At 42.3% G+C, this 15,217-nt stretch overlaps 1 protein-coding gene across 3 annotated transcripts in view; it reads right to left on the bottom strand.

Annotated features, from left to right (window-relative positions):
- emid1 (EMI domain containing 1) overlaps nt 1-15,217 on the bottom strand; it is a 437,271-nt gene that overhangs the window by 7,936 nt on the left and 414,118 nt on the right. The window contains exons 13-14 of one of the 3 annotated variants that reach the window (XM_073065698.1): nt 13,399-13,443; nt 5,771-5,861 (exon numbers count right to left, since the gene is read on the bottom strand). In XM_073065698.1, the coding sequence (XP_072921799.1) occupies nt 5,771-5,861; nt 13,399-13,443 (136 nt within the window). Of the gene's footprint in view, nt 1-5,770; nt 5,862-6,442; nt 6,528-13,398; nt 13,444-15,217 lie in introns of all 3 variants that reach the window. The other 2 variants (XM_073065699.1, XM_073065701.1) reach the window with 2 other exon arrangements.

The following is a 15,217-nucleotide window of genomic DNA, read 5'->3' as shown; positions in this document are numbered from 1 at the left end:
GTGGAGGGGCAGCACTTTTAAGACGTAAATGGTTGAAAAAAATCCAACTAGACTGCCACACAATTAAAGCTTTCAGTGTGGCATCAAGAGGCAACTGCAGCCCAAATGGTAGCACTAACCAGAGGCTGTCACAGCTACTTAATGCTAATCAGAAGGTGTTTGAGAGGGGAATAAGTAAACAGATCAAAATCTTGGCCAAAAGCTGTTCAAGATGCCAAGAAGTTTAAAATGCACACCCACAGGCACTGTTATAACCTGTGGGAGTGGCTGTCTTCACCACGGCACAGAGTACATATGGACTTTGCTGGGACATTCCTTACTGCTGTGGATGCTCATTCAAAGTGGCTGGAGGTTATACCAATGAAGTCAACCACCTCAGCAAAGAATGTTTCTACCCTGAGGACTATCTTCACCAGAAATGGCTTATCAGGACAAATTGTGAGTGGCAACTGACCACAATACATGTCAGAAGTATTCTGACTTCATGAAGAAAAATGGCATCAGATATTTTAAGTCAGCTCATCATCACCACCCAGCAACGAATGGGTTAGCTTCAAGAAATCCATTAAAGCGTTGGACAAGGAGGACATTTCTCTACAGCACAAGGTGGACAACTTCCTTTTCGTGTGTTGGAATTCTGTTCATGTGACAACAAACACTCATGAGCAGGAATCTGAGATCTCGCATAGACCTCCTGAAACCAGATCTACAGAGGGAAGTGCAGAATAAACAGTTCAGCCAGTTGCCAAGTGAAGCAGCAAGGAGCTTTGAAATTGGACAGGAAGTCTTAGTGTGTGATTACCGAGAAGACAACTGGACACCTGGTAGGAAGGCTACAAAAACTGGACCACTGATGTACACAGAGGGTGTTGGAGATCAGACATGGAGATGTCATGTGGACCAGATACCGGATGTTCCAACTGAAAAAGACACCTGAGTCGAATGCATCCATTAAGGTGGACACATTACAGTCACCGGACTTATCTCTCAGTGATGATGTCACTGACAGCAACGTGACACCGGAAACTGAGAACATTGTCTTAGAGAAGATACCTACCAAACCAGATGCCACTCCACAGGTCCAGAGGCTCTATCCTGAGAGAAACAAAATGCCACCCAAAAGACTGAACCTTTAAAACTGTGAAGTTAGTTTTGCACTGCTATTCTGAAAGCATGTTTATTAAAAGGAAATTGAATGTTTTGTACATAATAGAGTTTTATGTTGGATTAATCTAAAGGGGAAGGAAGTGTAATGTACACATTGATCCGTTGTCTGCACATATGCTGTTGTCTATGCATGCATGTTGTTCTTCCTCTCTCTCTTTCGCTGCAATGTATATACACCCGTTAAAGCCATCTCCTGTGTCCGTGCTGTCTTGAATTGATATGTAGCTGTGCACAGATGCAACAGACATATATCTTTTAACGGTATGCCGGTCATGAAACGAGCAAAGATCTATCACGATGAACTGAAAATTGAAAGTAACCGTGAATATTCAGCATATTCTGGTTGCAGAAATTTAAGAAAAGGCACAACATTAAATTTTTAAAGATTTAAAACATGAAGTGTCTACTGATTACGAAGCAGCAGAGGCATTCATTACTGAGTTAGCGAAGATCATTGCTGATGAAAATCTAAAAACAGAGTAGGCCCACAGTGCTGATTGATTTTATATCTTATATAAAACCTAAAAAAAAAGTGAAATACAAATAGAGTGTCATAAGGGAAAGCCTGCCGTTTTGTTGTTGATTAACAGCTTATTCAGGTATTCTCTCCCAATGCTGTTGTTGCTGCTTTTGTTACAATGCACACATTATATTTTCAATATATTAATGGTGTGTAATATTTTTTATTGTGTGATGAACAGGTGGAAGACAAAGACTGCTTATCGGTAGCACGCTAATTCAGAGTCAGAAATGGCGAACCCAAGCTATCTCATTCTGTTGATATCTGAAAAAATCCAAAATCCAAAGCATTCCAGCCCCAAGCATTTCGGATAAGGAATACTCAACCTGTATTACCAATGCCTCATACAACTACAACATTAACTCTCAACTTTGAAACTCAACGCTCTCATTGAGTGCCAAATGCTCTCAATGAAATGAGTTTGTACCTGGACATTATTCCAAAGTACATTTTTAATTAAAAATTGAGCAGCAGCCCTCTGTAAAAGTCAAGGGGTTTGTAAACCTGTAACTCTACTTCATTATGGGGGTGTTGTGGATAGTCTAGAGCATATATGTCAAACTCAAGGCCCGCGGGCCAAATCCGGCCCGTGGTGGAATTATCTTTGGCCCGCGAGATAATATCTAATTACTATTAAAGCTGGCCCCAGTAATCGAAGCGCCTATGGCGTATGATATGGCTAATACTGAGTTTATTCAGGTACCAGGTTTTCAGGGTTTTTAGTGTTTATTTGGCAGTCTTGCTCGGCAGTCTTCTTCATAAGAAACGGAATTTGTAAAGTGAAACACTTTGTAGTTATAGCAGAGACTGAGACACATGAGAGCAGGCTGAAAAAACGGAGGCAACGAAAGCTGCATTCGCACGCGTCCGACTGATCCGGCCCGCATGAAGCTGCATTTTGCTCAATCCGGCCCGTGACCTAAAATGAGTTTGACACCCCTGGTCTAGAGGGTTGTCAGAGGTTACAGTGGGACATCAAGAGGACGCTGAACTGGTCTGAGAAGTGGCAGATGGACTCCAACCCAGGTAAGTGTGAAGTGGTTCATTTTGGTAGGTCAAATTTGAAGACAGAATATAATATTAACGGTAAGACTCTTGGCAGTGTGGAGGATCTGAGAGATTTTGGGGTCTGTGACACTCAAAGCTGCCGTGCAGGTTGACAGTGTTATTAAGAAGGTGTGTGGTGTGTTGGCCTTCATCAACCGTGGGATTGAGTTCAAGAGCTGTGAGGTAATGTTACAGCTACGTAAGACCTTGGTCAGACCCCACTTGGAGCACTGTGTTCAGTTCTGGTCACCTCACTACAGGAAGGATGTGGGTACTATAGAGAGCGTGTAGAGGAGATTTACAAGGATGTTGCCTGGATTGGAGGGCATACCTTATGAGAATTGGGTGAGTGAACTTGGCCTTTTCTCCTTGGAGCGATGGAGGATGAGAGGTGACCTGCTAGAGGTGTATAAGATGATGTGGGGCATTGATCGCGTGGATAGCCAGAGGCCTTTTCCCAGGGCTGAAACGGCTAACAAGAGGGGGCATAATTTTAAGGTGCTTGAAAATAAGTACCGAGGGAATGTCGTGGTAGGTTTTTCAAACAGAAAGTGGTGGGTGCGTGGAATGCACTGTCGACGGCGGTAGTGGAAGTGGATACAATAGGGCCTTTTAAGAGCCTCTTAGATAGGTACCCTGGAGCTTAGAAAAATAGAGGGCTATATGCTAAGGAAATTCTAGGCAGTTTCTAGAGTAAGTTTCATGGTTGGCACAACATTGTGGGCCGAAGGGCCTGTAATGTGTTGTAGATTTCTGTGTTCTATGTATGACCCTCGATCTATGGATCAGACGGCGGGCACTTGCAACCTCTCATGGTGACACAGTGCTAACCATAGTCAGGGTAATAGACAATAGACAATAGACAATAGGTGCAGAAGTAGACCATTTGGCCTCTCGAGTCTGCACCGCCATTTTGAGATCATGGCTGATCAATTCCTATCAATACCCGGTTCCTGCCTTGTCCCCATATCCCTTGATTCCCCTATCCATAAGATACCTATCTAGCTCCTCGCAAAACCACAATCTGTCCCACTCACTCAATTTGTTTTTCTCCTTCTTGCTTTCCATTTTCTTGCTTCCTTCCAATTCCATTTTCCTACTCCTTTCTGAGGCAGTCGGAGAGATGTCTTTAAAAGCCCTGACTCACTTTCCTCAGTCAGTAGGCAAATGAGGTGGGAGGTGCTCCCTCAGCAAGCGGCGGCCATCCGTGAAAGGCAAGGGGGGAGGGTTACATTTTAATGCTCATAAGGGGGAAAGAAATCACTCAATTACTTTGAACAGGGTTACCGGTAATGTGAAATAAAGAAGAATGCTGGAAAAACCAAGCAAGACAGGCAGAAGCTGTGAGAAAGGAAGTCCGGGAGAGGAAGTCATGGTTCCTTCTACAGCGTGGTGACCTGTAGTCAGGAGGCTGGCTACCCAAAATCAGCGGAATTTATTGTTGTGTCCCGAGAGCTGCACAGTGACATACTTCATGTTGGATTTTGCTGGAGTGGTGGGAGAGGTCAAAGTGTGGTGTGGGTTGCACAATGGAACGTCAGTCTCACCCTCGCAGTGTAAACAGAGCTGCTTTGCAAAGTGATATCCAACCTGTGAATGCTTTCCCTATTGTAATGGAGGCCATATTGTGAGCATCAACTTTATTTATTTGTTTGTTTGTTTATTTATTGAGATACAGCACGGAATAGGCCCCTTGAGCTGTGCTGCCAGCAACCCACTGATTCAACCCTAGCCTAATCGTGGGACAACTTTTAACGACCAATTAACCTACAAACCAGTATGTCTTCAGACTGTGGGAGGAAACCGGAGCACCCGGAGGAAACCCACACATTCCATACAGAGGATGCTGGGTTTGAACTCTGAACTCTGATGCCCCAAGCTCTAACAGTGTTGCGCTAACCACTATGCTACCATGGCACCAGATCAAATTAGAATTAAGTAATTAGAAAGACTTGTTTGGTTCTGTGGATGGTGGCAAGAGGAGAAAAGGCATCACTTGTGGTAACATAGGAGGGTGCCGTGAGAAGGTGAGAGGGCATTAGAGGAGATGAATGAGTGAGCCAGAGAATCATAGAGGAAATGGTGAAAAGGGGAGGGCAAAATGCCTATAATGACACTGGCAGAAATTACGGATGATGATCTATGGAATATGAAGTCTGGAGGAGTGGAAAATAACAACAAAGAGAACCTTATCCTTGCTTTGGCTGGGATAAGTGGGGCTTACGAACAGAAAGAGGTATGGAATGAGATGGATACGGTTGTGTCAGCCAAGGAGTCAGAAATGGATCAGGTGAAAGTGACAGCAGGAAGAAGATTGGCAGCAAAGTCTTGGCCCAGAATGTCGGCCCTTTATTCCTCTCTATAGATGCTGCCTGACCTGCTGAGTTCCTCCAGCATCTTGTGTGCGTTACTCTTGAGTTTCCAGCATCTAAGTAATCTCTTGTATTTATAAATTGTTAATATTTTCAACTTTGTACAAGATCATGAAAATGTATCTATATCATAATCAATACAGAGGATATGCTTCCTAGTGCCTTAAGTCAATGGCTTTAATTTTCATATCATTTGTCAGCGTTACACAGAGTTCAAAGAGCAAGCATGTGTATTAGCAACACACACAAAACACTGGAGGAACTCTGCAGGTCAGGCACCATCTATGGAAAAGAGTAGACAGTTGACATTTTGGGCCGAGGCACTTCTTCTGAAATCCTGAAGAAGGGCTGCAGCCTGAAATGTTGACTGTCTACTCTTTTCCATAGATGTTGCCTGACCTACTGAGTTCTTCCAGCATTTTGTGTGTGTTGCTTTGGATTTCCAGCATCTGCAGATTTTCTTGAGTGTGTGCAATGGCTTGTTTTCATTGCTTACTTGAAGATTGAAATTATTTAAAATTCCATACTTAACAAAAGAAGGATAATTAAATCCCTCTCTGCATCACTCCCATCCAAAGCTGTGGAGGATTGTTAGCCATTATAAAAATAGAAGTCATTCATAAGCATGAATTCTGCAACTTTTAATGTTTGACCACTTGGTTACCTGGCCACACGATGGCTTCCAGTAAGGTTACCCTTCTAGCCAGAACTTCTAATTCAGCTTGAAGATCTTGGAACATCTGCCAACTAACAGCCTGGTGGAGATCGAAAACAGCAACAGAAAATGTTTTGTTCCCCAGTTAAAAACTAGTTTTGAGCAGGACTCAGGAACCAGGTCAGCCATGTTCTAACCATTTTCAATATTTTAGTAATTATTATTTAAATTTTTTTTTTACAAGTGATTAGCTGGTAGATATGGCAAATTTTCAACGCTATTTGCAGGCTTTTGTTATAATTTTTTTGTCACAGTATAAGAGATTATTTTGGAATAAGTCACAGGCCTTCTTGGTTCCCACTGTTTCAGTGTCTGGGTATTTGATTACTCTCACACACACACACACACACACACACATACATAGCAGCATTACAGCATTGATTTGTACTGAGAACTGAACATCACACTCAGACACACAACAAGGAAGATTTTTTTTGTTGATACTGTGGTAACATCCTTTTAATTTTAATTCCTTTCTTATATCTAATGTGATTGAGACAATTCAATCTGGTAATAATGTTCCAAATAAGCGAAACAGTTCACCTTTAACCTTCCGTTGTGTATTCTGTTGTGCTTGGCCACAAGACTCAGTGCAAATGTTGATCTATTCCCTTTACTCACCATGAATACCAATCATAGTCTCCAAGATTAATACCCTCTCTGCTAAAATCTTCAAAGCTTCCCGGATTTGGTGTATACCTTCCCCCTGTGGAAGACAGATACAGCCATCAAGGGAAATGCCAGCAACTGGCTTGCTGTCATATCCTCCTTTTTGTTTGGTAGGGATTGGCCTCAATATCAGCATTCCATATAAACGACCAAACAACAGAGACAGCAGCATGCACGTTCCATCTCAGTCTCTAAATCACAAACACTAGATAGTACTTTTAAGTAGTCATAACAATGCATTCGTCAAGAGCTTGGACATTTCGAGAAGACTACCAAACAAGCTAGCTCAGTACACTTTTCTTATCAAATCAATCAAATTATTCACTCAGGAAAATGCAAAACATTATGTTCAAACTTTCCACTTTTCCTCAAGCAATGGTGATATTCTGTTTAGTAATGATGCAACCTATATCTTATTACATATTATTATTACTTGGAATGTTTCACAAGGCAAACGTGAAGTGACAACACATCAGCATGCTAATATTTCTCTGTTTAATGAAGCAGCCAGATGCAAATGATTAGAATCAGGCAACATACACAATATGGTAAGTCATGCAACAAGACAACATGAATGGAGGACAGTTTTAATGACATTTCCACAGCTGTATCCTCTTCCTGTTGCATGAGGAACAGGTAAATGATGGAAGCACTTGGCACATTTATAATATGTCTGTCATAATTTGCCAAGTTTAATTAAAGTTATCTGCACTCAGTTTCAGAGAGCGAAACACCCCAAAGCAATTTTCATAATCATTCTTTCTTTCATTCATGTGGTATTTTTAGGAATCAACGAAGTATAGACTTTGAATGAACATAAAATATATAGAACAAAATCATCAACGCTAAACAATGAGCCTAGGAACCACTTCTGTATCCATAATTAGGAAATATATTTTGAGTTTGAGAATAGATTGCAACAGCTTCACTTCAGTAATATCAAGAACATAATAATTGTTTCATAACCATCAAAAATGCTTTCTCAGAAGAAAGCAAAATACAAATTTTGATTTCTCAAGCAAGTTTTACAGGACTTTTTAAAAAGAAGTGAGTTCAGTGAAGGTGTTACAATCTCAGCATTCAATCCCAAAAGAAAACACTAAAGCAGATCAAGAATTTATAGAACTGGGAAATTCATTAAACCCTATTGCACTTACAATGATTCTGTTGTATTTGCTAAAATATAGGATTATTTACTGAGTAAGTCATTAGCTCAACAAAACCAAACTCTAAAGTTAATGAAAACAGTCGTGTTAATCCATGGTTACCCATCATCCATGATAGAAAATGTATATTGACAACTTGCTGTCAGACTTACAGCACAATGCTGTGTGGTGGAAGTAGATAGTCAGCATAGCTTTCCTTCCCTTACCTTCAGATGAAGATACTTGGTCTCAAGTGACACAAAAGCAGGGGGATTTGCCAAACCATAAGGAGGACTATATAAAAAAAAACCTCTGGACAACTTGGGCTAATAAGTGGCAGATGCATTTCAACATGGAAAAGTGCGAAGTGAGGTATTTTACCAGGATATGTTAAAGCCACGTTCACTGGAAATTTTAAAGTGTGTGAAGTGTCAGGGAGGCCAATTTTAGGAATACATGTTGAGGTTGTCAGCAGTTACCAACCTAAGCCTAATTTCTGAGGGGTTTTGGCTAGAATCTCAAAATAAGGTTGCTCACAACAAAAGGGCAGTTACTGGAATAGAAATTCTAGGTCCATAATCCCTGACCTTGTGAAGCAGGAGGAATTGATGAGGAGCAAGTTTCAGTTTGTGTTGTTGGTGGTTTTAAGAAATCCCCCCCCTCCCCCCCCAACAGGACTGAGCAGTTACGCTGTTATTACCAGCTTCTTGAAATAGACAAGTACTCAAAAGGTTTCCTTGGAAGAGCATAACTGTATCTGCATTATCAGCGTAAGAGTCTTTCCATCATTTTTTGTTTCATATTTTTCAACCCTGGTTTCTCTCTGACTCTCTTCCACATGTTCTGCCTGGGTCAGGACCAGCCACACTGGGCACCCACTCCAAACGCTGTGAGATCAAATTTCTAAGGACAATTAGCTACTCAAAGGTTATTAAGAGCATGAACCTGAAGCTCAGTTTATCAGAAATTCACGCAGAAAGTTCCCCAAATTTTATTCTGCTGTATGCTGTTATTGAGCATATTTCCTATCAGAACTGCAGACACATAAGGAGTGTCTCCTGTTGCCGAGATGGTATGGCAAATTTCGGGAGGGAGTGAAAAGAGAGTCATTTTCTCACAGATAAAGCAAGATACTATTTCAACAGAACTATCAAACACAATAGTGCAAACACACAACGGCAAATGGAAAGTTTAACACTAATTTGGGGAAAGCATTCGTAGAACATAGAACAGTACAGCACAAGAGTGGGAGATCTGGCTGAACCAGCTAAAAAGCAAATCAAAAACACCCAAACACTAATCCCTCCTGCCTACACCATGTCCATATCCCTCCATCCACATGCCTATCCAAACATCTCTTAAAAGCCTCAAATATATTTGCCTCTCATCGCCATACCAGGCAGTGCACTCCAGGCAACCACCACTCTCTGAGTAAAACACTTACTCCTCTCATCCCCTTTGAATCTATCCCTTCTCACCTTAAATGCATTCCTTTAGCTAATATCTGGTGTGGGCTTTTAGCAGCATTATTGGAGGGGAAAGATCTTTATCTAAGAAACAGATGAACATTGGTCTAATAGGAAGATGTTATAATCCTCTGAGGTAATCAAATGGCCTCTCTCGCCTGTATCCACAACATTAACGTTGCCTTTGCAGCAATGCCTCAACATGAAGGTCACAGCATAACCCTTAGGTGTCAATGTCACACGGTGTCACACACATTCATAGAGCTAATCTACGTATGAGCAAACAGCAAGGGAGAAGAAGGTCAGGCCAGTGAAAGCTACTGAAATGAGGTTTGTACAGAGGCGGTAAAAATAATTCCACCTTTGCAGATGGCACAACTGGCAGAGTTGTGGATGGTGAGGAAGGCTGACAAAGGATCCCAGGACAGCAGCAAATAGAGCAGCTGGAAATTTGGGCAGAGAAATGGCAGCTGGACAAGTGTGAAGTGATATGTCCTGGGAGGTCAAATGCAAGAGAAAAGTACACAATAAATGGCACGACCCATAGGGGCATTGAGGTAGAGAGGGATCTTAGGGTGCAAGCCCATAGCTGCCTTTAAGACCATAAGACATTGGCGCAGAATTAGGCCATGGCTGATCCATTTCCCTCTCAACCCCATTCTCCTGCTTTCTCCACATAACTTCTCACGACCTGACTTATTAAGAAACTATCACCCTCTGTGGAGGCCAGATCACCCTTAAATACAGTCAATGACCTGGTCTCCTCAGCTGCCTGTGGCAACAAATTCCACAGATTCACCACCCTCAGGCTAAAGAAATTCCTTCTCAACATTCTAAATGGATGTCCCTCTGTTCTGAGGTTGTACCCTCTGGTCCTAGACTTCCCCACCACAGGAAGCATCCTCTCCACATCCACTCTACCGAGGCCTTTCAACATTAAATGAGATCCCTCCTCATTCTTCTAAATTCCAGTGAGTACAAGCCCAGAGCCATCAAACACTCCTCATATGATAAGCCTTTCAATCCTTTTAAGTGGTAACACCAGTGGATAGAGTGGTAAATCAGGTGTATGCCATCAATCAGAGTATTGAGTATAAGCGTTGGGAAGTCATGTTGCAGCTATATAAAACTTTAGAGACATAGAAAGATATAGCACAGAAACAGGGCCTTTGGACCATCTAATCTATGCTGAACTATTTAAACTGCCTACTCCCATTGACCTGATCTGGGACTATAGCCCTCCATATCCCTACCATCCATGTACCTATCCAAACCTCTTTTAAACATTGAAGTCGAGTATGAATGCACCACTTGCGCTGGCAGCTCGATTCACACTCTCAGCACACTCTGCGTGAAGAAGTTCCCTTCATGCTCCCCTTGAAGTTTTCACCTTTCACCCTTAACCCATGACCTATGGTTGCAATCGCACCCAACCTCAGTGGAAAAAGCCTGCTTGAATTTTCCCTACCTTTACCCCTCATAATATTGGTTACCTCTATCAAATCTCTCCTCAGTCTTCTACGTTCCAAAGAATAAAGTCCTAAACTATTCAATCTTTCTTTATAACTCAGGTCCTACAGACTCAGCAACATCCGTGTAAATTTTCTCTGGTCAGGTCACCTTTAGAGCATTGTGTGCAGATCTGGGTCCTACACATCAGGAAGCAGGTGAAAGTTTTGGAGAAGGTGCAGAGGATGTTCAGAAGGACGGGTGCCTGGGTTAGAGAATATTAGCTGTAACAGAGATTGGACAAACTTGGATTATTTTCTTTGGAGCGTTTGAGGCTGAAGGGCAACCTGATGGAAATATATAAAGTTATCAGAGGCATGGATGGATAGAATCTTTTTTCAGAGTGGAAATGCCAAATTCTAGAAGGTATAGGTTTAAGGGGGAGAGGGGGGAAGATTTAAAGGAGATGTACATGGCAATTCTTTTTCCCCATAGTGAGAGTGGTAGACACCAGGAATGCACTGCTGGGGAGATGGTACAAACAGATATCTGGATTTAGAAGACTGTGTATGTGAGCGAGTGAGAGGGAGGGACGGGGGGGGGGGGGGGGGATAGGGGCTTGTTTTGTGGGTGCTGTCTCGTTGCTCGTTGCGTTCTGTTTCGCTCTGCCGAGCATCATGGGCCTCCCACGATAGTGCCAGAGTGTGTGGCAACACTTGCGGGCCGCCCCCCCCCCCCCCAGCACACCCTTGAGTGCGTTGGCTGTTAATGTGAATGACGCATTTCACTGCATGTTTTTGACGTACACGTGATAAATAAGTTTGAATCTTGAACGAAAAACAGGCAGGGATGCAACCAGATGGATTTCGTTAGGTTGACATTGTGGGTCAAAGGACATGGTCATTCTTCAGTCTATGTTCTAAGCTTTAGCCCGGAGTTTCCCAGTTTGAGGTCACTAGACCCCTCGGTTAATGGTAGGGCACAAAAAAGGTTGGGAACCCCCTGGTCTAGCCTAAACTTGACACTTTATGGTCATTACACTAGATACCAAAGGGATTATTTCACCATCATTGTCATTTAAGAGATGTTTAGATAGCTATGTATGGGTGCAGGTAGATGGGATGAGGCAGAAGGCCAGGCTAGCACAGACTAGATAGGCCACAGGGTCTGTTTCTGTGCTGCATACTCTCTGCAACCAGACATTAAATTGCAATGGATTAATTCTCAGAAATTCTGATGTTTGATTGCTCTTGGAAGGCAGCATTTGCCCAGTTTGTGTCACAGAAGCCTTACTCAGTTTACTTTGCCAACCACCTAAAAGTAAGTGATAATCAATATGCTGAGATATGATACTAACCTGGAGATGGTTTGAGTTAGGGGGTCAGAGAAGCTCCTAAATGAAGTGGCATGGATTTCTAAGTCTATTCCTCTTATACAAGTTTTCACTTGTTGAGGGGTTCAGGAGAGAACTCAGAGGAACTGGAGGGCAAGCCAAGTCATCACATCGTTACATACTTCCTATCGGCAAAGGAGCAACTCCAAATTTCTACATTCTGATAAGTAGTTATCAAGTTTATCTCTACTTGCTCCCAACAGATGCTGCCTGTCTTGGTGACAAATTCCAGAAGTTTATGCTTTTTCAAAACACTTCCAATGTCTGAAGCACTTTGCTTTCGGGCATCTTTTGGCTTTTGAGAGATGTTTTGTGGGAGATTGTGGGAAAGTCAAAAGTTAACCTGGTTATGGGGAATTGCTTTAAATGCCAGGGAAACTTGCTGCACCATAATCACAGCAAGCTGATGGATTTTTAAACAGGATACCATAAAATATACAGTATACAAGAGCAGAATTAGGCCCATTGAGTCTGCTCATCATGGCTGATCCACCTTTCCTCTTAGCCCCAATCTCCTGCCTTTTCCCCGTATCCCTAATACCCTGACTATTCAAGAATCCATCAGCCTCTGCCTTAAATATACCCAATGACTTGGCCTCCACAGCCAACTGTGACAACGAATTCCACAGATTCACAGCTAAAGAAATTCCTCCTCATCTCCGTTCTAAATAGATGTGCCTCTATTCTGAGGTTGTATCCTCTGGTCTTAGACTCCCCTGCCACAGAAAACTCCCTCTCCACATCTACTCTTCCAAGGCCTTTTAACATTCAATAGGTTTCAAAAAGATCTCGCATTCCCAACCACCATCTTATTCTTCTGAATTTTAGTGAGTACAGGCCCAGAGCCATCAAACACTCCTCATAAGGGTAAACCTTTCGATCATGGAATCATTTTTGTGAACCTCCTTTGATCCCTCTCCAAAATCCCTCTCCTTTCTTTGATAAGGGGCCCAAAACTGCTCATACTACTGCAAATTTATAATTGTGTATCTGCAAAGATATTAATGATTTTATGTGAAAACTGGAACAATTTACATTCCCAATTATACAACATACGGTAATGATTTTTTTTACATTTGCCAGCTTGCCAGAACAACAAAGATCAAGACTGGTAGATATGTGGATGTTAGTAAATTTGGTGCACTCACACAAGTATCAATTGGCTCCAATACTCATGCATCCTATTCCAGTAACAGGAGAGTTTACCTTTTGTAAGTGATCTTCAAAAGCAAACAATCAAAACACTCTTATTGAATGCAGTAATGAAATGATGTTGAATTAAAACTCAGCAAACCTACAGAATTCTAAATGCTTACTATCAAATTTTCTGCAGTTTGTACTTTTGACAATGATGTTATAGTGTATTTTTAAGATTCAAATTAAATGCAGCATGGTTATTAATTATTTCTTTTTCCGGTTATAAGGAAGTTCAATCAATATGGATTAGTGTCTTACCGGTGGTCCTTTATCTCCGGGTTCTCCTTTTGTTCCAGGCTCCCCCTATACGATATGACAAATAATCAGGATCAGAACCAGGTTTAACATCACTGGCAGAGGTTGTGAAATATGTTGTGTGGCAACAGAACACGGAACACTGGGAGCAGCGGGTTAGCTGCTGGGTGCAGAGCTCCGAAAAAGCCATGCGACAGACTTTCAACGTCGTTGATCAGCAGGCTGTGTGTTATGTCTTCGCTCTCGTTGTGAAATGCGGACACCTCTTTTTCACTCATTAGGGAGAGAGAGAGAGAGAGAGAGAGAGAGAGAGAGTATGTCGAATTACCGGGTGAACGAGTAGTCATTGGGGTACTGCAAGTCTGTGTCTTTACTGATGCTTGCTGCATGCTTGAGTGCTCAGTGGAGGGTGCAGATGCTTTTCGGCTGCTGGGGGAGGGGGTTTGTTGCCTTTCTGCTGCTTGTGTGTGAGGGGTGAGCTGGGGGGGGGGCTTTGAAGTTCTAACATTTAACTGTCATTCATTCTTTGGGGCACTCCTCAGTTTTTGTGGATGTTGTGAAGAAAAAGAATTTCAGGATGTATATTACAAACCCCGGAAGAGCCTACTCTGCACTGTATCTCAATAAATAAGTAGTGCAAACACAGAAATTAAACAAAGTAGTGAGGTAGCGTTTATGGGTTCAATGTCCATTCAGAAGTCAGATGGCAGAGGGGAAGAAGCTGTTCCTGAATCATTGAATGTGTGCCTTCAGGCTCCTGTACCTCCTTGCTGATGGTAGCAATTAGAAGAGGGCATGTCCCGGGTGGTGGAGGTCCTTAATGATTGAATATTTAAATTATCAATCTTTTATGGTGTAATGAAAGTACCTGCACACCCAGCAAGTGTGGATGCAAAAAGAAACTAATTCATTTTTATTTACAAAAGTCTGAATTTGTGCTAAGGTTTTGTATATTGAAGAGACCTTCTTCCTCCTGGCCTAATTGTGAGGTTGGTCAATGTCACACCTAATGAGCTAAACATGCAAACCGGAGCCTTTCAGGTTAATTGCCTGGGTTATGTTGAGATGTCAGTTTCTGCTTGTGTTACAGTGAAAGCAGTAATTAGGCCTCCATGTGTATTTGACTTTGGGGCAAAGTGCTAAAGTTGCCTCCACAGATCTCTGGCATTAGAGAAATCAACCAATTAGGCTGCAGTTAAGAAAATAATCCGTTTGATATGTAACGATGTGATTAGATTTACGGCAATAATCATAATGATTAAACAGGGTCATTCTGTGCACCACAGTTGCGAAGAGACTGAATTGGAGAGAGAGACAGAGATCAAAAGAAGTGAGCGGAGACCGTCGGGGCATTCTGCACGTCACAGTTTCTGAGGAGACATTCCGAGGTGCATGATTAGGTATTTGGCAAGGGCCAATAAAAATAAAGTTGTTGAGTTTAAATGGAGTGGGCATTGTGGGAGTGGCCTTTACGTGAGTGGGCGAGTGTTAGAGTAGGGAGACTGTAAGACACAGGAGAAGCACTAGGCCACTCAGCCTGTCGAGTATCCTCTACAAATTCATCATGGCTGATCTATTATCTCTCTCAACCCAATTCTCTTGCCTTCTCCCTGGAAACTTTGACACTTTGACTAACCAAGAACCTATCAACCTCCATCCTCAAAAGGTTCAGGACACCAAAAGCCAGAACAAATAGACTGAGGAACAGCTTCTACCCCAGAGCTGTGGCCTCCATCACACCACTCCCACAGAACAATGACTGAAACTGTGAGCACACACATGCACACACAAGGACTCAAATACTTGCAATAACAGCACTTCA

Source organism: Hemitrygon akajei, chromosome 14, assembly GCF_048418815.1.
Source record: "Hemitrygon akajei chromosome 14, sHemAka1.3, whole genome shotgun sequence".
NCBI lineage: Eukaryota > Metazoa > Chordata > Chondrichthyes > Myliobatiformes > Dasyatidae > Hemitrygon > Hemitrygon akajei.
The sequence above is the reverse complement of the archived record's forward strand: the minus strand, read 5'-3'. Positions and strand labels throughout refer to the sequence as shown.